Source organism: Anomaloglossus baeobatrachus, chromosome 3 (assembly GCF_048569485.1).
Source record: "Anomaloglossus baeobatrachus isolate aAnoBae1 chromosome 3, aAnoBae1.hap1, whole genome shotgun sequence".
NCBI lineage: Eukaryota > Metazoa > Chordata > Amphibia > Anura > Aromobatidae > Anomaloglossus > Anomaloglossus baeobatrachus.
This window is the reverse complement of record NC_134355.1, coordinates 160,217,315-160,242,786: the sequence shown is the minus strand read 5'-3', so window position 1 is coordinate 160,242,786 and position 25,472 is coordinate 160,217,315. Positions and strand designations below refer to the sequence as shown.

The 25,472-nt window shown below is 45.9% G+C and overlaps 1 protein-coding gene across 1 annotated transcript in view; it reads right to left on the bottom strand.

Moving 5' to 3' along the window:
* ADGB (androglobin) overlaps positions 1–25,472 on the bottom strand; it is a 499,062-nt gene that overhangs the window by 5,942 nt on the left and 467,648 nt on the right. Inside the window, exons 33-34 of the mRNA XM_075339549.1 lie at positions 22,310–22,406; positions 20,800–20,983 (exon numbers count right to left, since the gene is read on the bottom strand). Coding sequence (XP_075195664.1) covers positions 20,800–20,983; positions 22,310–22,406 — 281 coding nt within the window. The remainder of the gene's footprint in view (positions 1–20,799; positions 20,984–22,309; positions 22,407–25,472) is intronic.

The window sequence follows — 25,472 nt, the reverse complement described above, 5'->3', positions numbered from 1 at the left end:
GACTCCGTGGAGTCAATGGAGGTGTCCAAAGCGGTCTCCTCTACCCCAGGTTCTCGGTCTGGTGTCATCTGCTTTTCCTGTGGGCAGAGGGGACACATAGCTACCCGATGTCCCAAACCGTCGGGAAAAGACAGCGTCTAGTTTCCATCAGAGGGGGGTTACTAGACGCTGCTTCTCCCTCTAGGTTGACTATCAGCGCCCAGTTGCAGTTTGGCACTACTCTCTTCTCTGCTCTGGCCTGCCTGGACTCAGGCGCTGATGGCAATTTCATTTCGACCTCCCTGGCAACCCGATACTCAGTTCCCCTGGTTCTCTTACCCAAGCCACTCAGGGTTCGGGTAGTCAACGGGTCCCTACTAGTCGATCCCATCACCCAGATCACCATCCCTCTCAGGATGGAAGTACCACCAGGACACCATGAGCAGGTGTCCTTCCTGGTGCTTCCAGGGGGGACGGATGAGATCCTACTGGGCCTCCCCTGGTTGAGACAGCATGATCCTATACTCAACTGGGAAACAGGGGAGATCTCATCATGGGCAGGATCCTGTAGGGAGCACCTCGTGACTACCGAACCACCCGCTACCATTAGGTCGGTTGGGTCCTCAGGGAATACAGGGGAGCCAGGTTTACCGACACCTTATGAGGCCTACAGGGACGTCTTCTCCAAGAGGGCCGCAGATACCCTTCCTCCCCACCGGCCATACGATTGCCGAATAGACCTGAAGCCAGGCTCCGAGCCCCCTAGGGGCAGAGTGTATCCCCTCTCTGCTCCAGAGACGGAGGCTATGTCCAAATATATTCAGGACAGCCTGGCAAAAGGGTTCATTCGCAAGTCTATTTCACCGGCCGGTGCGGGGTTCTTCTTCGTGCAAAAGAAGGAAGGGGATCTACGCCCCTGTATCGATTACAGGGGATTAAATGCAATCACGATCAAAAACAAATACCCTTTGCCCCTCATTACGGAGTTATTTGATCGATTCCGCGGGGCAAAGATCTTCACGAAGCTGGATCTACGCGGGGCGTATAATCTAGTGCGAGTCCGAGAGGGCGATGAGTGGAAGACCGCCTTCAACACCAGGGACGGTCACTACGAGTATCTCGTAATGCCCTTCGGACTCTGCAATGCCCCCGCCGTATTTCAAGATTTTGTGAATGATGTTTTCCGGGATTTGTATCTTTCCGTGGTTGCATACCTGGATGATATCCTTATCTTCTCCCCCGATCTTGCCACCCATCGGAGGGATGTCATCCGAGTACTTAAGAGGCTCCGCACTCATTCGTTATATGCTAAGCTAGAAAAGTGCGTTTTTGAACGTGAATCCTTGCCGTTCCTGGGGTATATCGTGTCCAGTCAGGGGTTAGCAATGGATCCGGGGAAGTTGGAGACAGTGATGAAATGGCCTGAGCCCCGCTCGCTGAAAGCGATCCAGCGATTCTTGGGGTTTATCAATTATTATCGCCAGTTCATTCCCAACTTCTCGACGGTGGCAGCACCCATCATTGCCCTTACCCGCAAGGGCGCTAATCCCAAAGCATGGACACGGGAAACGGTAGAGGCATTTCACACTCTCAAAACTTACTTCTCCAGAGCTCCCATCCTTCATCGTCCAGACATCTCCAAACCTTTTCTACTAGAGGTAGACGCCTCTTCGGTCGGTGCTGGTGCAGTCCTGTACCAGAAAGACGAACGAGGAAGGAAGCATCCTTGTTTCTTTTTCTCCAAGACCTTTTCTCCGGCCGAGAGGAACTACTCCATAGGGGATAGGGAGTTACTGGCGATGAAACTAGCATTCCAGGAATGGCGGCATCTCCTGGAGGGTGCGAAGCATCCATTTGAAGTATTTTCCGACCATAAAAATCTCACATACCTCCAGACAGCACAACGCCTGAACCCAAGGCAGGCCCGTTGGTCCTTGTTCTTCTCCCGGTTCCGCTTTATTATCCGCCACCTGGCCGGTGAGAAGAACGTACGGGCCGATGCCTTGTCACGTTGTATGGTTGTGTTGGAGGAGGACGAGGAGGAGCCTCGTCTTATACTACCCCCGGACAGCTTGAGGATGGTCACTCCCACTTCTTTGGACCAGGTGCCACCTGGCAAGACCCTCGTTCCCCCTGAACTACGGAATGAGGTGCTATCGTGGGCCCATGCCTCCAAGGTCGGGGGTCACTTTGGGGTCAAAAGGACCAGAGACCTTGTGACTAGGCACTATTGGTGGCCGAGACTACCCCAGGACATACAGGAGTATGTGGGAGCCTGTATGTCGTGTGCACGGAATAAGCCGTCCCGGCAGAGACCGGCAGGTCTTCTTCACCCACTGCCAGTGCCGGATCGTCCCTGGGAAGTGGTGGGAATGGACTTCCTGGGAGATCTGCCCAAGTCAGCAGGTCACAAGGTCGTATGGGTCATCACGGATCACTTCTCTAAAATGGTCCACTTGGTGCCTCTCCCACGACTCCCGACGTCACGTGCTCTCGCCACCTTATTCATTAGGCATGTATTTAGGCTGCATGGCATGCCTGACAAGGTGGTGAGCGACCGGGGTCCCCAGTTCGCGTCTCGCTTCTGGAGAGAGCTCTGTAAGCTCCTGCAGATAGAGCTGAACATCTCCTCCGCATACCATCCCGAAACCAATGGACTGGTAGAGAGGACCAATCAGACCTTGGTAACTTACCTCCGCCATTTTATCTCCGCGCACCACGACAACTGAGCTAACCTCCTTCCTTGGGCCGAATTTGCCATTAATAATTCGGTCCATGAATCCTCTGGTCAGACTCCGTTCCTGCTCAATAACGGAAAACATCCCAGAATCCCGGTTCCGATGCCCATTACGTCACCCGATCCTAGAGTGGAGGATTGGGCGACCGAGGCCCGGGAGATCTGGGATAACACCCAAGAGGCCCTTAAGAGGGCTAAAGACCGGATGGTGACAACGGCTGATGAGCACCGCCGCCCTGCACCATCCTTCGCCCCTGGTGACCTAGTGTGGCTGTCCTCTAAGAATGTTAACCTACGGGTACAGGCAGCCAAGTTTGCCCCTAGGTACCTGGGTCCGTTTAAAGTGCTAGAGCAGGTGAACCCGGTGGCATACCGACTCCAGCTCCCTCCACGCTGGGCTATAGCCAACACCTTTCACGTGTCCCTCCTGAAACCCGTACGACTTAATAAGTTCTCGGGGTCCCTGACGCCTCAAACTGACTCCCCGCCCGACGACTCTGAGGTGGCGAAGCTTGTGGAGACAAAAGTTATACGGGGCAGGAGGTACTACCTCGTGGAGTGGGTCGGCCGTGGTCCGGAGCATAGATCCTGGGAATTGGAGGATCATATCCACGCCCCGGGTTTGATAGCGGCCTTCGAGCACGGGCAGGGGGGGGGGCCTAGACGGGGGGGTAATGTTACACCTCGTGGCTCTCCTGTGGCAAGGAATGAGACAGTCTCCTTGCCTGCCACGAGCGCTCCTGCTCCGCAGCGCCGAAGGTCTGCCAGACTGCGCAGAGTGCAGGAGAAACCTCCTCAGAGAGGCAGCACAAGGGTGACACCTAGTGGTACTCCTGTTGCAAGAAATGAGGCGGTCTCCCATTCCTTGCCTGCCGCAGCTCCTCCTGCTCAGCAGCCTCGAATGTCTGTGAGGTTGCGCAATGTGCAGAGATTTGCTGCTCAGGGAAGCAGTGAGACTCCCGTTATCTCTACACATTGTGAGACCGAGGATCCCGCCTCTATTTCCCAGAGGCAGGAGGGTGAGCATGTGCTATGCTTGGTGGATCCTGATTCGCCCACTGACGTCACACGGCTTGATGACAAGGCTGGTGACGTGGTGAATCCTGACTGGCCAGGCTGGGATGTCGTGGATCCTGATTGGGTCGAGTCCGTCATCTCCGCCTCGCGCCCGCCCTTGGCTGGAGCTACACCTCCTTAAAAGCTCCTCCTGCCTTCATGGCGGCGCGCGACCGTCCTTCTATGTTTGGATGTCTGGCAGCGTGCTGCCACGCCACTGCTCAGGCATTATCTTCTTCTATGGGCTTGGCCCTTGCTGCTTAGGCAGCACCTGGTTTGCAGGCCGTGTCCCTGCCTTGCTGCTCCGGCAGTAGCTCCTTCTACAGGCCGTGTTCCTGTCCCAGGTGAGCTCCTCGAGTCTCCACTGGACTCACCTGGTTATTGAAAGCACACGTGCGTGGGCACCTCTGTGCTACCCTCGTGCCATATTCTCGTGACTTCCACTGGCACACGTGCGTGGGCACCTCTGTGCTTCCCCGTGCAACAGGTACACCGAGCCGTGTGATCCCTGCCATACAACCCACACGGGTTAGGGCAGACCGGTGTACATAGATCGTCTGTGACATTCCAGACGATCGCTAGCAGCAACCCGCTCACTCTTCACCCACCATAGCAGCGGTCCCTTACACCGCACAGTGGACCTTGACCGGCGGAAGCTGTCCATTCCCGATCTTGGCACGCTTCCCCGGGTCCCCCTCGTAACACCCCTCGCTGTGTTTCTAAAAGAACCAAGATGAACAAGTCATGGCTCTCAGAGGACTTTTCTTCCCCTGGGTCAGCCAGGGGACGGGAAAGGCACGCGTATTTTTGAGAGTGCTTCATGCAAAGCATCTTTTTCTTTTTCAAAAGGGGGCTCAACCGATGCCAGTCAAGTGGGGTGTGTGTGGCCCAGTTAGTGGAAACGAGGGAGACTGTGGTTGGAGTCCCCTCGCTGTGTTTCTAAAAGAACCAAGATGAACAAGTCATGGCTCTCAGAGGACTTTTCTTCCCCTGGGTCAGCCAGGGGACGGGAAAGGCACGCGTATTTTTGAGAGTGCTTCATGCAAAGCATCTTTTTCTTTTTCAAAAGGGGGCTCAACCGATGCCAGTCAAGTGGGGTGTGTGTGGCCCAGTTAGTGGAAACGAGGGAGACTGTGGTTGGAGTCCCCTCGCTGTGTTTTTAAAAGAACCAAGATGAACAAGTCATGGCTCTCAGAGGACTTTTCTTCCCCTGGGTCAGCCAGGGGACGGGAAAGGCACGCGTATTTTTGAGAGTGCTTCATGCAAAGCATCTTTTTCTTTTTCAAAAGGGGGCTCAACCGATGCCAGTCAAGTGGGGTGTGTGTGGCCCAGTTAGTGGAAACGAGGGAGACTGTGGTTGGAGTCCCCTCGCTGTGTTTCTAAAAGAACCAAGATGAACAAGTCATGGCTCTCAGAGGACTTTTCTTCCCCTGGGTCAGCCAGGGGACGGGAAAGGCACGCGTATTTTTGAGAGTGCTTCATGCAAAGCATCTTTTTCTTTTTCAAAAGGGGGCTCAACCGATGCCAGTCAAGTGGGGTGTGTGTGGCCCAGTTAGTGGAAACGAGGGAGACTGTGGTTGGAGTCCCCTCGCTGTGTTTCTAAAAGAACCAAGATGAACAAGTCATGGCTCTCAGAGGACTTTTCTTCCCCTGGGTCAGCCAGGGGACGGGAAAGGCACGCGTATTTTTGAGAGTGCTTCATGCAAAGCATCTTTTTCTTTTTCAAAAGGGGGCTCAACCGATGCCAGTCAAGTGGGGTGTGTGTGGCCCAGTTAGTGGAAACGAGGGAGACTGTGGTTGGAGTCCCCTCGCTGTGTTTCTAAAAGAACCAAGATGAACAAGTCATGGCTCTCAGAGGACTTTTCTTCCCCTGGGTCAGCCAGGGGACGGGAAAGGCACGCGTATTTTTGAGAGTGCTTCATGCAAAGCATCTTTTTCTTTTTCAAAAGGGGGCTCAACCGATGCCAGTCAAGTGGGGTGTGTGTGGCCCAGTTAGTGGAAACGAGGGAGACTGTGGTTGGAGTCCCCTCGCTGTGTTTCTAAAAGAACCAAGATGAACAAGTCATGGATCTCAGAGGACTTTTCTTCCCCTGGGTCAGCCAGGGGACGGGAAAGGCACGCGTATTTTTGAGAGTGCTTCATGCAAAGCATCTTTTTCTTTTTCAAAAGGGGGCTCAACCGATGCCAGTCAAGTGGGGTGTGTGTGGCCCAGTTAGTGGAAACGAGGAAGACTTTGGTTGGAGTACCCTCGCTGTGTTTCTAAAAGAACTAAGATGAACAAGTCATGGCTCTCAGAGGACTTTTCTTCCCCTGGGTCAGCCAGGGGACGGGAAAGGCACGCGTATTTTTGAGAGTGCTTCATGCAAAGCATCTTTTTCTTTTTCAAAAGGGGGCTCAACCGATGCCAGTCAAGTGGGGTGTGTGTGGCCCAGTTAGTGGAAACGAGGGAGACTGTGGTTGGAGTCCCCTCGCTGTGTTTCTAAAAGAACCAAGATGAACAAGTCATGGCTCTCAGAGGACTTTTCTTCCCCTGGGTCAGCCAGGGGACGGGAAAGGCACGCGTATTTTTGAGAGTGCTTCATGCAAAGCATCTTTTTCTTTTTCAAAAGGGGGCTCAACCGATGCCAGTCAAGTGGGGTGTGTGTGGCCCAGTTAGTGGAAACGAGGGAGACTGTGGTTGGAGTCCCCTCGCTGTGTTTCTAAAAGAACCAAGATGAACAAGTCATGGCACTCAGAGGACTTTTCTTCCCCTGGGTCAGCCAGGGGACGGGAAAGGCACGCGTATTTTTGACAGTGCTTCATGCAAAGCATCTTTTTCTTTTTCAAAAGGGGGCTCAACCGATGCCAGTCAAGTGGGGTGTGTGTGGCCCAGTTAGTGGAAACGAGGGAGACTGTGGTTGGAGTCCCCTCGCTGTGTTTCTAAAAGAACCAAGATGAACAAGTCATGGCTCTCAGAGGACGTTTCTTCCCCTGGGTCAGCCAGGGGACGGGAAAGGCACGCGTATTTTTGAGAGTGCTTCATGCAAAGCATCTTTTTCTTTTTCAAAAGGGGGCTCAACCGATGTCAGTCAAGTGGGGTGTGTGTGGCCCAGTTAGTGGAAACGAGGGAGACTGTGGTTGGAGACCCCTCGCTGTGTTTCTAAAAGAACCAAGATGAACAAGTCATGGCTCTCAGAGGACTTTTCTTCCCCTGGGTCAGCCAGGGGATGGGAAAGGCACGCGTATTTTTGACAGTGCTTCATGCAAAGCATCTTTTTCTTTTTCAAAAGGGGGCTCAACCGATGCCAGTCAAGTGGGGTGTGTGTGGCCCAGTTAGTGGAAACGAGGGAGACTGTGGTTGGAGTCCCCTCGCTGTGTTTCTAAAAGAACCAAGATGAACAAGTCATGGCTCTCAGAGGACTTTTCTTCCCCTGGGTAAGCCAGGGGACGGGAAAGGCACGCGTATTTTTGAGAGTGCTTCATGCAAAGCATCTTTTTCTTTTTCAAAAGGGGGCTCAACCGATGCCAGTCAAGTGGGGTGTGTGTGGCCCAGTTAGTGGAAACGAGGGAGACTGTGGTTGGAGTCCCCTCGCTGTGTTTTACATGCTTTTAGAAGGGCATGACATGGCTTAGAGGTTGACTTTCAGCATCTGGAAACTGTTGGCTACCAAAATGCTGCCTTTCCAACCTTTTTAACCGAGGATTTTCGAGACCTTATGCCCATCGCAGTGCCCCAAGAGCCGATGCCCAGGCGCCACTCCTTCTCCAACAAAGGCGTGCACGCGCTACACCAGCATGTCGCACTAAACATCACTGATTCCTTGAGAAACTCTGTGTGACAGGGTGCATTTCACCACAGATAATTGGCCCAGTAAGCATGGACAGGGGCGTTACATGTCGCTGACTGGGCAATGGGTTACTGTGGGGAGAGATGGAGAAGGGTCTGCTGTACAAGTCTTGCCGTCCCCACGAGTTGTTTCAATCCTTCTTCTGTATGTAGAAGTTAATACACTGCTTCTGCCTCTTCAACCTCGTGTGGGTCCTCCACCTTGGCGCAAACCCTGTGTGGTCAGGCCACCCTTCCTTGTAACTGCGCACAAGGACTACCACACACCTCCTTACTATGCTGGCAGCAGAGCTCAATGCCATCAGGCGGTCAAAGGTTTACTTTGAAATGTATGGGAAATGTGAGTCACACCGCTGAGAAGTTGTGGACGGTTAGCTCTGGAGACCGAGTTTCATCAATGGTTGTCTCCACTCAACCAGCAGCCAGGGAAGGCCGGGTGCGACAATGATGCAAACATGGGTGCGGCCCTTCGCTGTGACAATGTGACACACGTGCCTTGTGTGGTTCACGTGTTGAACCTGGTTGTCCAGCAATTTTTAAAGCACTATCCTGGCCCACATGGCCTTCTGCAGAGAGCACGGTGTAACGCCTTCCTTGATCCACACACTCAGATGGGCTGTAAATGATAGGCTAGAGGGAAGCCACTCACCAAGCAGGACCCCTAGAACCCTGAAACCCTTTAACCCCTATACAGGGATTAGGAATTACACAGGGCCCAAGGTGATTAATACCTGTGGAAGGCTGCAGTTCCAGAGAATAGTAGTCAGGCAGGGTCAAAACATTAATTGAGGAACAGGAACAGAATGGGACGGCCAGGACTTAATCAGAAAACAAGCAGAGGTGAAATGCGGATCGGCCAACAAGGTACATAAACAGCAAGCAGGAAAAGTAGTCAGGTAACAAGCACACAAAATCATAAAACTGAACTGGGGGTAAAAGCAGAGCTATGTCTGGCAGTGGTCTGCAGACAGGATGGGCATAAAAAAGGGTGTGGTGTCTTCCCATTGGTTGTAGCTGAATGATGGTATTTCATCTGTGAGATACCCACCAGCTACATTCAGCCAGAGATTCTGCATCTGTCAAGGTAATGCAGCCCAGTGGGTGAGCATAACCTGCGTCCACCTGCGCCGCTGGCATCGACTCCTCTCCCATCATCAGCACTATGCATGAAAGGAACACGTTGTCACCTGGCGACCGGAGTACAAATTGACGGAGCGGACTCCGTCGGTGACTTAACAGCCGTGTGCGGCAATGATGCAAACCTGGCTGCGGGCCATCGTCAGGGCAATGTGACACACGTGCCTTGTATGGCTCACGTGTTGAACCTAATTCTCCAGCAATTTTTAAAACACCATCACGGCCTACATGGCCTTGTGCAGCGGGCACGTTCGCTATGTGCTCACTTCCATCGTGCGCACACAGCAGCTCAACAACTTTCGTCGCTACAGAAGTCTTTAGGTCTGGTGGTTAAACGCCTGAAATGCGATGTGCCCACACGCAGGAATTTGAATCTGCACATGTTGCAGCGTTTGTGGCAGCACCGCCGAACCCTGCTGCAATACGTTATGACATATAGCCTGGGATAACTTGATCCAGAGGTGGTGCAGATCACGCTGCTGGAGTGGTGTCAGATCAAGGACCTATGCACCCTGCTACACAGTTTACAAATGTCGACGAAGATGTTTAGCACTGGCAATGTCATTCTCAGCGTGACAATTCTGGTCATCTACATGATGGAGCACACTGTAATTATTATTCGGAGTCAGGTGTTGGGACAAGAGGAAGGGGAGGAAGTACAGGAGGAGTCATATGCGGAAGGGATAACAAGATCTACGAGGTCCAGATGGTCAGCGGCACCTATGCGGCAGTCATGGTGAGGGAGAGGGATTAACAAGGGCGCATAGTATCAGCAAAAAGTGTTGAGGAAGGTGCAGGAGCCCATGAAGAAATGGAGGACGAACTGGCGATGGGCATGGAAGACTCAGCAGATGAGTGAGAGCTTGCTCACATTTCGGTTGTGCGAGGTTGTGGGGAGAGGGCAGAGGAAGGAGGCACGATTCTCACCTCTCTGCCACCAACACACCAAGGACTTGGTCCTCCTGGATGCACAAGACACATGAGCGCCTTCTTGCTGCACTACCTACAACATGACCCTCGGATTGTACGAATTCAAAGTAATCCAGAATACTGGGTTGCCACACTGTTAGATCCCCGGTACAAGACAAAATTTGGCGAAATAATTCCTGCCATAGAAATGGACGCACGTATACAGGAGTATCTGCAGAATGTGGTACGCAATCTTAGATCTGCTTTTCCACTAAACACCAGTGCTGCACAGAGTGAATCTCAACGCTTTGTCATGGATAGGAGGAAATGGTCTTTTACTTGTCCACATCTGAGGGACCGATGGCTGGCTGCTGTGCTGAGATGGCGTTGAGTACGGTGTCCCTGCAGAGTTGCACTTTTGGTCATATACAAAAATGAGTTGAAAAAGGACAGATGCTGGTGGAAAGGGGAACAGGTGTGTTGGAAAGGGGAAAAAAGTTTTGGTCCGTGGATTTGGTGGCTAAGCAACAGTAACATTTGCTGAAGAAACACCATCTGTTACAGTGGGACTGGCAGATTTGGATAAAGTGGTATATACTATGTTACCGCTATATAACGAAAATTAATAAGAAAAGAAAGAGAAAGGTATATATCCCCATCAGCAGTCAGTGTGCACCATGCTCCTAGTTGGAAAAGGAGAGGTTGGCAACTGGAAGGTTTGGTGGAGGATACAGAGCTGTGTGGCTATGAAACTAATAGTAGCCTGAACCGAGTTAGACGCCATTCGGATCTGGAGACTGGGAGCCCTGTTAGCGTCACAGGGTCCACATGCCCACCCAGCCCAGGAACTCCCTGTTAACAACACAGGGGCCATTGAGTACGCTGACCGTGTGCATAGGGGCCACACCTGTGAACAGCAGGCGCATCAGCAGCAGCAGGCCTGTTAATGCCACTGGGCTGCACAAGCAGGACTGGTAGGACAGGAGCTGGTCTTAACCGTTCTGCGTTACCAACTGTGGTGGTGGCCTGCATCGACGCCCTATCACTGCCTACCTCTGGCCTAAAGCCGCAATGGGTTCAACACATGGAGGTGTGCTCTTTCGGAGCATAATAGAAGACTGCGCACCTCCTTGTTGGCTCCAGCCCCTTTTATAACCTGGGTCCGCCCCAAACCAGGGTGAACCACAATGCACCTCCTGGAGACAAAAGTAGAGTGACACGTCATGAGTGGCATAACTAGCGTCCTATTTGGAACCGCAACTTCAATGATGACCTCATGGCTGCCATGACCCAAACACCTCACCAGTCAGCGTCTGACCATCAATAATGCGGTGACAAGTCATAGGGGTGGGCCTCTGCAAGCCATTTGGGAGGACACCTGATGCCCTGTGGTCTATATGGGACCCCCACATCAGGGGCAGGGCCAAAGAGTTCATTACCGGACCTAGTCTCTGATGCAGTAAGTGCCTGAGCATGCTCAGTAGCATGAAATACAGTCTCTGAAAAAAGACTATCAGCTTTAGCATGGTGTCTAGGCACAAAACAGGACTTAGACCCGGCACGGAATGCAAGCACCTGTGCAAAGAGGCTTTTCACACTTAGTGTGGGAGCATGCGCTGTATCCCGAAATGACTTAGCGTCAGGAATGGCACAGTCAGGCTGAGCATACTCACTAGGCGAAACACTGTAATTAGGCTGCAGCTGGGGTAAATCGGCACACGCATGCGCACTAGCTGCCTCTCCACACTTAGACGTGGAGGAGAAATTGCTCTTGGAGATGCTGTCTATGAACAGAAGGAAAAGCTAAAGGAAGCCTGACTTTCTATCCCTCCGAATTATCAAATGCAGCAATGAATTCCCTGAGTTTGCTATAACATTAGCGTAGCAAAATGTGCATGAGGGTGTCATGTAGAGGTGCTATAAATAGCTTGGCACCAGTGGGGCACTAATGGAATACAACAGCCAGTTCTATGATGCCACTAAATGGCAGTATTTTTTGCTATCATTATAGCTTATTAAAAACAGAGCAGGAGGGTGTCATGCAGAGGTGCTAGAAATAGCTTGGCACCAGTGGGACACTAATGGAATACAACAGCCAGTTCTATGATGCCACTAAATGGCAGTATTTTTTGCTATCATTATAGCTTATTAAAAACAGAGCAGGAGGGTGTCATGCAGAGGTGCTAGAAATAGCTTGGCACCAGTGGGGCACTAATGGAATACAACAGCCAGTTCTATGATGCCACTAAATGGCAGTATTTTTTGCTATCATTATAGCTTATTAAAAACAGAGCAGGAGGGTGTCATGCAGAGGTGCTAGAAATAGCTTGGCACCAGTGGGGCACTAATGGAATACAACAGCCAGTTCTATGATGCCACTAAATGGCAGTATTTTTTGCTATCATTATAGCTTATTAAAAACAGAGCAGGAGGGTGTCATGCAGAGGTGCTAGAAATAGCTTGGCACCAGTGGGGCACTAATGGAATACAACAGCCAGTTCTATGATGCCACTAAATGGCAGTATTTTTTGCTATCATTATAGCTTATTAAAAACAGAGCAGGAGGGTGTCATGCAGAGGTGCTAGAAATAGCTTGGCACCAGTGGGGCACTAATGGAATACAACAGCCAGTTCTATGATGCCACTAAATGGCAGTATTTTTTGCTATCATTATAGCTTATTAAAAACAGAGCAGGAGGGTGTCATGCAGAGGTGCTAGAAATAGCTTGGCACCAGTGGGGCACTAATGGAATATAACAGCCAGTTCTATGATGCCACTAAATGGCAGTATTTTTTGCTATCATTATAGCTTATTAAAAACAGAGCATGAGGGTGTCATGCAGAGGTGCTAGAAATAGCTTGGCACCAGTGGGGCACTAATGGAATACAACAGCCAGTTCTATGATGCCACTAAATGGCAGTATTTTTTGCTATCATTATAGCTCATTAAAAACAGAGCAGGAGGGTGTCATGCAGAGGTGCTGCACATAGATTTGCACCAGTGGGGCACTAATGGAGTACAACAGCCACTTCTTGTATGCCACTAGGTACACTGAGTGTTTGCTAGTATAATGGCTTAGTAACAATGAGTTTGAGTGTGCAATGCAGGCAGAGGTGCTGCAAATATCTTTGCAATAGTGTGACTAGACAAAAGTCCAATAGCCACGTTTAGGATGCCACTAGGTATACTGACTGTTTGCTAGTATAATGGCTTAGTTAAAAAGGGTTGGAGTGTGCAATGCAGGCAGACATGCTGCAAATATCTTTCCACTAGTTTGACTACACAAAAGTCCAATAGCCACGTTTAGGATGCCACTAGGTACACTGACTGTTTGCTAGTATAATGGCTTAGTTAAAAAGAGTTGGAGTGTGCAATGCAGGCAGACATGCTGCAAATATCTTTCCACTAGTTTGACTACACAAAAGTCCAATAGCCACGTTTAGGATGCCACTAGGTACACTGACTGTTTGCTAGTATAATGGCTTAGTTAAAAAAAGTTTGAGTGTGCAATGCAGGCAGACGTGCTGCAAATATCTTTGCACTAGTTTGACTACACAAAAGTAAAATAGCCACGTTTAGGATGCCACTAGGTACACTGACTGTTTGCTAGTATAATGGCTTAGTTAAAAAGAGTTGGAGTGTGCAATGCAGGCAGACGTGCTGCAAATATCTTTCCACTAGTTTGACTACTTAAAAGTCCAATATCCACGTTTAGGATGCCACTAGGTACACTGACTGTTTGCTAGTATAATGGCTTAGTTAAAAAAAGTTTGAGTGTGCAATGCAGGCAGAGGTGCTGCAAATATCTTTACAATAGTGTGACTAGACAAAAGTACAATAGCCACGTTTAGGATGCCACTAGGTACACTGACTGTTTGCTAGTATAATGGCTTAGTTAAAAAAAGTTTGAGTGTGCAATGCAGGCAGACGTGCTGCAAATATCTTTCCACTAGTTTGACTACACAAAAGTCCAATAGCCACGTTTAGGATGCCACTAGGTACACTGACTGTTTGCTAGTATAATGGCTTAGTTAAAAAGAGTTGGAGTGTGCAATGCAGGCAGAGGTGCTGCAAATATCTTTGCAATAGTGTGACTAGACAAAAGTACAATAGCCACGTTTAGGATGCCACTAGGTACACTGACTGTTTGCTAGTAAAATGGCTTAGTTAAAAAAAGTTTGAGTGTGCAATGCAGGCAGACGTGCTGCAAATATCTTTGCACTAGTTTGACTACACAAAAGTACAATATCCACGTTTAGGATGCCACTAGGTACACTGACTGTTTGCTAGTATAATGGCTTAGTTAAAAAGAGTTGGAGTGTGCAATGCAGGCAGACATGCTGCAAATATCTTTCCACTAGTTTGACTACACAAAAGTACAATAGCCATGTTTAGGATGCCACTAGGTACACTGACTGTTTGCTAGTATAATGGCTTAGTTAAAAAGAGTTTGAGTGTGCAATGCAGGCAGACGTGCTGCAAATATCTTTGCAATAGTGTGACTAGACAAAAGTACAATAGCCACGTTTAGGATGCCACTAGGTACACTGACTGTTTGCTAGTATAATGGCTTAGTTAAAAAGAGTTGGAGTGTGCAATGCAGGCAGACATGCTGCAAATATCTTTCCACTAGTTTGACTACACAAAAGTCCAATAGCCACGTTTAGGATGCCACTAGGTACACTGACTGTTTGCTAGTATAATGGCTTAGTTAAAAAGAGTTGGAGTGTGCAATGCAGGCAGACATGCTGCAAATATCTTTACACTAGTTTGACTACACAAAAGTCCAATAGCCACGTTTAGGATGCCACTAGGTACACTGACTGTTTGCTAGTATAATGGCTTAGTTAAAAAGAGTTGGAGTGTGCAATGCAGGCAGAGGTGCTGCAAATATCTTTGCAATAGTGTGACTAGACAAAAGTACAATAGCCACGTTTAGGATGCCACTAGGTACACTGACTGTTTGCTAGTAAAATGGCTTAGTTAAAAAAAGTTTGAGTGTGCAATGCAGGCAGACGTGCTGCAAATATCTTTGCACTAGTTTGACTACACAAAAGTACAATATCCACGTTTAGGATGCCACTAGGTACACTGACTGTTTGCTAGTATAATGGCTTAGTTAAAAAGAGTTGGAGTGTGCAATGCAGGCAGACATGCTGCAAATATCTTTCCACTAGTTTGACTACACAAAAGTACAATAGCCATGTTTAGGATGCCACTAGGTACACTGACTGTTTGCTAGTATAATGGCTTAGTTAAAAAGAGTTTGAGTGTGCAATGCAGGCAGACGTGCTGCAAATATCTTTGCAATAGTGTGACTAGACAAAAGTACAATAGCCACGTTTAGGATGCCACTAGGTACACTGACTGTTTGCTAGTATAATGGCTTAGTTAAAAAGAGTTGGAGTGTGCAATGCAGGCAGACATGCTGCAAATATCTTTCCACTAGTTTGACTACACAAAAGTCCAATAGCCACGTTTAGGATGCCACTAGGTACACTGACTGTTTGCTAGTATAATGGCTTAGTTAAAAAGAGTTGGAGTGTGCAATGCAGGCAGACATGCTGCAAATATCTTTACACTAGTTTGACTACACAAAAGTCCAATAGCCACGTTTAGGATGCCACTAGGTACACTGACTGTTTGCTAGTATAATGGCTTAGTTAAAAAGAGTTGGAGTGTGCAATGCAGGCAGACGTGCTGCAAATATCTTTCCACTAGTTTGACTACTTAAAAGTCCAATAGCCACGTTTAGGATGCCACTAGGTACACTGACTGTTTGCTAGTATAATGGCTTAGTTAAAAAAAGTTTGAGTGTGCAATGCAGGCAGACGTGCTGCAAATATCTTTGCACTAATTTGACTACACAAAAGTACAATAGCCATGTTTAGGATGCCACTAGGTACACTGACTGTTTGCTAGTATAATGGCTTAGTTAAAAAGAGTTGGAGTGTGCAATGCAGGCAGAGGTGCTGCAAATATCTTTGCAATAGTGTGACTAGACAAAAGTACAATAGCCACGTTTAGGATGCCACTAGGTACACTGACTGTTTGCTAGTATAATGGTTTAGTTAAAAAAAGTTTGAGTGTGCAATGCAGGCAGACGTGCTGCAAATATCTTTCCACTAGTTTGACTACACAAAAGTCCAATAGCCACGTTTAGGATGCCACTAGGTACACTGACTGTTTGCTAGTATAATGGCTTAGTTTAAAAAAGTTTGAGTGTGCAATGCAGGCAGACGTGCTGCAAATATCTTTGCACTAGTTTGACTACACAAAAGTACAATAGCCACGTTTAGGATGCCATTAGGTACACTGACTGTTTGCTAGTATAATGGCTTAGTTAAAAAGAGTTGGAGTGTGCAATGCAGGCAGACGTGCTGCAAATATCTTTGCACTAGTTTGACTACACAAAAGTACAATAGCCACATTTAGGATGCCACTAGGTACACTGAGTGTTTGCTAGTATAATGGCTTAGTTAAAAAGAGTTTGAGTGTGCAATGCAGGCAGAGGTGCTGCAAATATCTTTGCAATAGTGTGACTAGACAAAAGTACAATAGCCACGTTTAGGATGCCACTAGGTACACTGACTGTTTGCTAGTATAATGGCTTAGTTAAAAAAAGTTTGAGTGTGCAATGCAGGCAGACGTGCTGCAAATATCTTTCCACTAGTTTGACTACACAAAAGTCCAATAGCCACGTTTAGGATGCCACTAGGTACACTGACTGTTTGTTAGTATAATGGCTTAGTTAAAAAGAGTTTGAGTGTGCAATGCAGGCAGAGGTGCTGCAAATATCTTTGCAATAGTGTGACTAGACAAAAGTACAATAACCACGTTTAGGATGCCACTAGGTACACTGACTGTTTGCTAGTAAAATGGCTTAGTTAAAAAAAGTTTGAGTGTGCAATGCAGGCAGACGTGCTGCAAATATCTTTGCACTAGTTTGACTACACAAAAGTACAATATCCACGTTTAGGATGCCACTAGGTACACTGACTGTTTGCTAGTATAATGGCTTAGTTAAAAAGAGTTGGAGTGTGCAATGCAGGCAGACATGCTGCAAATATCTTTCCACTAGTTTGACTACACAAAAGTACAATAGCCATGTTTAGGATGCCACTAGGTACACTGACTGTTTGCTAGTATAATGGCTTAGTTAAAAAGAGTTTGAGTGTGCAATGCAGGCAGACGTGCTGCAAATATCTTTGCAATAGTGTGACTAGACAAAAGTACAATAGCCACGTTTAGGATGCCACTAGGTACACTGACTGTTTGCTAGTATAATGGCTTAGTTAAAAAGAGTTGGAGTGTGCAATGCAGGCAGACATGCTGGAAATATCTTTACACTAGTTTGACTACACAAAAGTCCAATAGCCACGTTTAGGATGCCACTAGGTACACTGACTGTTTGCTAGTAGAATGGCTTAGTTAAAAAGAGTTGGAGTGTGCAATGCAGGCAGACATGCTGCAAATATCTTTCCACTAGTTTGACTACACAAAAGTCCAATAGCCACGTTTAGGATGCCACTAGGTACACTGACTGTTTGCTAGTATAATGGCTTAGTTAAAAAAAGTTTGAGTGTGCAATGCAGGCAGACGTGCTGCAAATATCTTTGCACTAGTTTGACTACACAAAAGTACAATAGCCACGTTTAGGATGCCACTAGGTACACTGAGTGTTTGCTAGTATAATGGCTTAGTTAAAAAGAGTTTGAGTGTGCAATGCAGGCAGAGGTGCTGCAAATATCTTTGCAATAGTGTGACTAGACAAAAGTACAATAGCCACGTTTAGGATGCCACTAGGTACACTGACTGTTTGCTAGTATAATGGCTTAGTTAAAAAAAGTTTGAGTGTGCAATGCAGGCAGACGTGCTGCAAATATCTTTGCACTAGTTTGACTACACAAAAGTACAATAGCCACGTTTAGGATGCCACTAGGTACACTGACTGTTTGCTAGTATAATGGCTTAGTTAAAAAGAGTTGGAGTGTGCAATGCAGGCAGACATGCTGCAAATATCTTTCCACTAGTTTGACTACACAAAAGTACAATAGCCACGTTTAGGATGCCACTAGGTACACTGACTGTTTGCTAGTATAATGGCTTAGTTAAAAAGAGTTTGAGTGTGCAATGCAGGCAGACGTGCTGCAAATATCTTTGCAATAGTGTGACTAGACAAAAGTACAATAGCCACGTTTAGGATGCCACTAGGTACACTGACTGTTTGCTAGCATAATGGCTTAGTTAAAAAGAGTTGGAGTGTGCAGAGGACAGGAGGGTACAGTGCCAGGATTGTGGGGCTCTGGGTAGAGGAATGGAAGCCTGCCTTTCTATTCCCTCCTAATGTTGAAATGCAGCGACGAAATCCCTGACCTTGGCTACACAGACGCTGTCGCTGTTTTCAGGACCTGTTACCTATGGCTCTGACCCTACCGGTTTGAGCCCTTAAAAGGACTGATAGAAAGTGCTCTCCCTAAGCTGTCCAGCGCTGTGTATGGAGCGCATACAGCTGTATCAGCGATAGGACTCATGATGGAGCTGCGACAATGATGTCTGACACCAAAGACGCAGAAGAGATAATGGCGTCCTGGAGGAAAATGTCCGGTTTTATAATGCAGGGACATGTGACATGGACATCCTATCACACATGCCGTTGCTTCTCTGGCTAAAAGTCCACTTAGCTGTGTGTGTGTCTGGGATTGGCTGACATGCTGGCCCGCCCCACAAGACGCGCGCGCTTAGGGAAGGAAGACAAGGAAAAAAAAAAAATGGCGATCGCCATTATAGAAACAGCAGTGATCTGAAGGCGCTGTTCCCGCACACTATACACTGAAATGTCATAATAGTGTGAGTCACAGAGTGACTTACACTATTACAGCGGAAAGCCAGCTAGGAATTAGCTGTTTTTTTGCTGCTAGAACCGTTCTCGAACGTTTCTAGAACTATCGAGCTTTTGCAAAAAGCTCGAGTTCTAGTTCGATCTAGAACAGGCCCCAAAATCACTCGAGCCTAGAACTGGAGAACCTCGAACCGCGAACCGCGCTCAACTCTAGTCAGCACCACTGCCAATGTCAAATAACGGGAAAAGCAGCAGAGAGTTGACGTTTGAGAGTAGGTGAGCACAGTGCGGTTTGTTGTTTTATACCAATTAAAGAATGTACGTCTGCAACACCATGGTGTGAACAAGGTGCAAGACTCAAAAATATACAACTAAACAATAGGATAAAGAGTTGCACACCAGTCACAATGTATAGGGGAATAATGAAAAGCAGAACTGCTATGGGAATACTAGACTGAAAAATACAATGAACTATCTGAAAAAAGTGAAAAACATGAAAATGGTATATGCATAACTGCTATGAATAATAGGAATATAAGAGATGTTTAGTGATTGTATTGATCAATGCAAAGGAGCCCCAAAACCAAACGCCAAGGTAATCTCTATTTTTCATGTTTTTCACTTTTTTCAGATTGTCCATTGTATTTTTCAGTCTAGTATTCCCATAGCAGTTCTGCTTTTCATTATTCCCCTATACATTGTGACTGGTGTGCAACTCCTTATCCTATTGTTTAGTTGTATATTTTTGAGTCTTGCAAGTTGTTCACACCATGGTGTTCCAGACGTACATTCTTTAATTAGTATGCATTTTCTGTCTGAGAACCCTGCCCCACCCATAGCCATGTGTCTTATTTCACATATATAGCTTGGTCCTTTGCTTCCCATAAAGAGCAAGTTTTTTAACTGCAGGTGAGGCTACACGTAGGTTAGGGACCCCAAAAATAGAGCTTACCTTGGTGTTTGGTTTTGGGGCTCCTTTGCATTGATCAATACAATGGCTAAACATCTCTCATTCCTATTATTCATAGCCGTTATGCACATACCATTTTCAAGTTTTTCACTTTTTTCAGATAGTCCACTGTATTTTTCAGTCTAGTATTCCCATAGCAGTTCTGCTTTTCATTATTCCCATATACATTGTGACTGGTGTGCAACTCTTTATCCTATTGTTTTGTTGTTTTATACCAAACTGTAGCCAACGTAGAAACTTAATATAAAGTAAACAAGAAATTAGAAGTTCAAGATGGAAGACCTCTGGGTTAGACCGGGCATTGCGGTCTGCATATAGACTATGAAATATGCTTGTGTGAACTCAGGCATCGGCCTATTTCACACATCAGTGAAAACCACAGACGTTTTTCAGACATGTTAAAAACGCATATGGCACACGTGTGTTCTCCATGTGCTATCCATGATCTGTGATACCGCATGAAGATAAACTTACCTTTCCCCACTCCTGCTGTCCGTGGTGCTGAAGTCTCCCGAATGCTGTGTCCGTCCGCTGTCTCTCTCCCTGCTGCAGCTACTTCCGGGTCAGTTGTGCAGTGCATATTCATGACCATAATTAGCCGGGTTGGAAGCTGAGGCAGCAGCAGCTTAGGGCAGCGTCGCTGGAGACGGGTGAGTTTAAAAAGCTTTTTATTTTCAATGTATGTGTTTTTCTGGTACGTATTTCATGGATCACACCATAGTGTGGTCTGTGGGACATCAGTGATGCCAAAAAAACCGGACATGTCTCCGTGCAGCAATCACGGACACGCGTGTACGCCGCACGGAGACAAGGTCAGTGAAAAATCACTGATGTGTGCGCAGATCCATTGATTATAATGGGTCTGCATATGTCCGTGATTCTGGTATGTATAAAAACTGTCACATATGTAACAGAATCACTGACGTGTGAAACAAGCCTTAGGCTGCTGCCTCTGCTTTTGCTTCTACCAGACACTGCATCTGGGAGACTTCAGCACTATGGACAGCAGGAGCAGGGACAAGTGAGTTTATCTCCATGTGCTATCACGGATCATGGATAGCACATGGAGAACACATGTGTGCCGTGAATCACGGCACATTGAGGGACATATGCATTTTTAACACGCCAGTGTAAAACGTCTGTGTTTTTCACTGACATGTGAAACAGGCCTTAGAGATATGTAAGAATGGCAGGCACAATTCTAGCAGGTAGCAATCAATGGCATTAGGATCATCTGTTCCTGGATCTTTCCCTCAAATTGTAATCCCACTAAACATATACAACTGTAAAGTCACAATTTGCAATAACTAATTCATCCACTCTAAAGGGTATATTTTTATACCTGCAAATCCTCATATGTTTGGAGAACTTTCTGTTTTTGCACATTCCTGACATTTTGTTCTTGTTCTCTTTGCTTTAAAATCTCCTCTTTAAGCTGCCGGAATTGTCGGATTTCCTCTGTTTTCAGCATTGCCTGCTGTTGAATGACATGTTCATCTCGGAGTACTGGTTCTGGCTGTCTGCCTCTGATAAAGTAGCATGATATTTTTACCACAATTGTATATATGAGGAAGATTCTGTATATGTATTAGAGAAGGCAAAATATTGGACAGTACAGACACTTATTACTATCCTTCTAAACACTCATGATCATTGAAAGGAACAAGAGGGAATCCCCCAGTGGATCACGATGCCCCTTCAACTCTGATCGGCTCTCCTGATAGAGTAAACTTAGTGGTGTACAGGCTTAAGGACTTTCTATGAGCTTGTGCAGTGCTCTGCTCGCTCTGAGTAGAGCCAATGAGGGCCAAAGGGCAACGTGCTCAACTGAGGATTCCTGTTCTATTATTGAAGTAAAAATACAAAAGATATGGCTCTTGGAAGAAGAGGAGGAAAAAAACAAAAAACGGAAAATTGCCAGAGGTTGAAGGGGTTAAAATTACAAGATTAGTAATCTTGTAATTTTCACTCTGGATTGTAGGGCTCCTTTAGAATTTTACTTTCTGTCCTTTCAGGAAGAGTTTTCAGCAAGGATACAAGCTGTAATTGCTGCCAAGGGAGCATTCTTTGACGAAAGCAAACTTTGAAGGAGAAAATTATTTCAAGTAAAAATGATTATTTCTAACCTAGTCAATGTCTGGACTATATTTTCTATCCATTATGCAACTCAATTGATAAATAAAAGTATGATTTAGCATGGAAAAGACAAAAATGTCTGCGTGACCTCAAACTTTTGAACTGTAGTGTATACATACGGTATGTGAAATATATATATATATTTCACAGGTACAGTGGATCACAATGGTGTAGTGTGTGATATTACACTGAAATAGAATCTGAGAATTGCATGACTTACTTTAGTACTGAAACACTTTCCATTAGTCAAAATGAGTATGGGAACCTGACATTACATTGGACACATTAGCAGTGTGCATAGCATAGGATTTTATGATTTTTAGTGACAGAAATGTCTGAGTAGTACAAAAGGGGTCTGAGCTTTCTATAGAAACCCACAGACTTCACCAATGCAATCTGATCCTCCTTTGTCATTTCAATTGGAAATTGAAACCTTCTAAAAAAAACATCTCTTTAAGATTAGCAGCCCCAATCCACAAAAGTCTATTGTCCCAGATATTTTAATTTCCCTTAAATTGTGTATGTGGCCTCCAATTTGAGAAATGAGCACTCCCATAGAAGAAATGTTTTTCTGTGTTGTAGAGCATCATGAATCACTGTGATTTCAAGAATTTTGTTCTTGTTTATTATCTGCACCCCGCTACGGATATTGGTTGGATATTCCCACTTACTGTATATTATACTACTGGTAGCTACAATATTAATATGCTGCTTACCTAATAAAAGGAGATAAGTCCAAAGGCTCCAATTCTCCTTTCAATGTTGGCCCCTGTTGTTTAGATGACTGAGCTTCCTGATTTTTTGAAGTCAAGACTGAAAGAAAGAGAAATGTATAATTTATCATTATCAGAATGATAATATATAGTGTTAATAAAAAACTAATAATAACATACAAAGGATAACACAAATCAATAAAAAGCACTCATACCTGAAAATTATTTATAATAAAAAAAACCAAAGAAATATGTTTAGATACTAAAATATATTTAGGAAAAGAGAAGAGTGATGTGCTGCAGGATGAGTCAGTATATAGGGGGCCAGGAAGATCAAAATACTGCAGGATGGAGTGAAGAAAAGCAATGTACTGCAGAATTTATACTGAATAATGAGGAACAAAGAGAAGCCATGTATTGTAGGATGGGGCCGAGAGGAGCATTGTATAAAAAGATTAGGCTGAATATGCAGGGGCTGAGAGGAGCAATGTATTAAGGATGGGACTGAGAGGAGTGATGTACGGCAAGATGTGACTGACCTCCAAAGGTGGATAGAAGTGGGAAGCAGCTGACAACTGACGAAGAGACAGTGGATGTTTTGGAACCGCAATCTTCAACATCAGCAGACAGGTGCTGATCCTCACATACGATTTGCAGTGGTGAGGAGAAGACAGTGCTGCGGTGGCTATGATACAGGGACACGGAGGAATGATGGCGCTAGCGGGAGGTGAAAGTGATCGAAGAACGATAAGACTAATGTGAAGTGCAGGAACAAATTACAGGCATTTTAAAGGTTTTCAAATTTTGACATGGAAAACCCATTTAGTTGAATATTTAATGTTGTATGATTTCATCAATTTAACATTGAAATATGAATTTACATAAATATATACAGAAAGGATACAGGTACATCAAAGACATGCAAAAGATTATTTTTCTGTATTAAAATGTGTATTTGGAGACATTGATATAAACAATTTCAGTTGTATTACATTTAGGATTTAATATATTCTGTAGCAGTCCACACAACCACAAATGAGGATAAGCAAAATGATAAGCAAGCACAAAATCAACAGTAATGTTTTTACAACTGTGTCTTTCTTTTAAGTAAAAAAACAGAATGACACTTTGACTACTTCATCCGCGGTTCCTTGGATTCTGAATCCCCATGAACAAAGCTGATTTGTAATCATTGGATCTTGAAATAATAATAATTTCCACAATTGGATGTTTAAAAAATGTTCCTGTGCTGAGATAATCTTATATATGTGCTTATATATGTACTGTGTAATGGTGGTGTCTGACCGTACAGGTACATGGTCTGATCATACCACATCTCTTTGACAGGGGACGAAGGAAAAAAGTATACAGAAATTACAGTATGGGATTGCAAAATATTCTTTCTATGAGGTAAAGAAAAAAAAATAGGCATGGAAATGCTTTACCCAAGGGTGCACTCACACGAGCGCTGAAATCGAATGAGTACAATGCGAGAAAATCTTGCATTGCACTCTGACCAATGTTAGTGAATGTTAGTGAATGGAGAGCAGTTGGTCACCTTTTCATGCATCCACATTCTGGATGCGAGAAAAGTAGCAGCATGCTGCAATTTTCTGCGAGAGCCGTATCTCTCGCACCCATTCATGTAATTGGGTGCGAGAGATACATAGGACTGCACTTGGATGTTATCCCAGGGCAGTGTGATATACGCACAGGCTGACAAAGGAGGACATGGGGGGATTAACCCCTTCCTCTCCTCCGCAGTGCCCGCCCTCAGCTTGACACTCGGCTCACGCTCGCAGCAGAGCCTGAGTCGGGGGTCATAAGCATATCACATCCGATGCTCTTGCATCGGATGCCATACGCTCATGTGAGTCCAGCTTTACAAAAAGAATCAGCTATGATCCCATGCTGTAATGTCTGTATACTTTATTTTGCTTCCTCCCTGGCCCAGGAGAAGGTCAGCCAAGGTCATTACACAGTACATAACAGATTATACATAGCACACACCTATAAGATTATCACAGCACAGGAACATTTGTTTAAACATTCAATTGTATAAATTATTATTATTCGAAGATCTATTGAATAAAATCAACTTTAAAACTGACTTTATTCATAGAAAACCCCCTTTAATGATTATTATACCAAACTAAGATTTTTCATTGTTTAATTCTGAATTAAGCTACTACTTTAACGTGTAACAGCTAAGAGTCATATTCTTCTGAATCTGTAGGATAAGAGCCTGGTTCCCTGTGACAAATGCCAATGATTTCTTTATAGTCTTCAAAGCTAAGAAAATCAGCTTTCATCAACAGACCAATTTAAACCATGAAAGCGTGTTCTTTCTAGGTCATAAAAATAACACTTCTACAGGCATTCAGTCAGCCTGAGCAACAGGAAACATGATGTAAAAAGATCATTTTCCTTATTATTACTGCCTTACTTTATTAAAATACATATCAGATGCATGTAAACGCAGGGGACAGATTTTTAAACAGTACAAACTTAGACTCGACAGTCTTAAAATGCACCAGTGGCCCCAACTGGATAATAAATTTGGTACATTTTTCTAGTCTAACTTTATACCACCTACTAGTTAGCTTTTCTTGTACCAAACTGTTTGGTAAAATTTGCCCTTTGGGCTATCACCCTTTCCCAAAAGACCACATCTCTTTTCCACAATGTCATGCTCTATTGTTGGCTGTGTAGCAAAGGGGCTGCGCCTTACCATGTAATGTACCATGTTTTTATGTACTGTTAAAGGGCTTGTCCGACATAAACTCAAAAATTTTTGTTAAGCTAATCTGTGCTGTATTGTCATATAAAACACCCCTAGATTGTTATTTTTTGTTTTCTAACTTTTGTTCCTCGTGAATTCACCCTTTATTCTCTGCAGCTCCTTGTTTACATTCAGCTCTAGCAAACTGACCACTTCCTGTGCAAAACCTCAGTCAGAGCTGGCACCGCCCGGCCTCAGTCTCCAGCCAGCCACATTCCCTGTCAGTATTCAGCCTCAGCACTGACCTGTTATCACTACAGCATTGCAAATAACAGCCCCGCATCGGGCTCTGCACCGCACGCGCACACATATGGCTCTGCACCGCACGCGCACAGACAGGGCTCTGCACCGCGCACAGACAGGGCTCTGCACCGCACACAGACA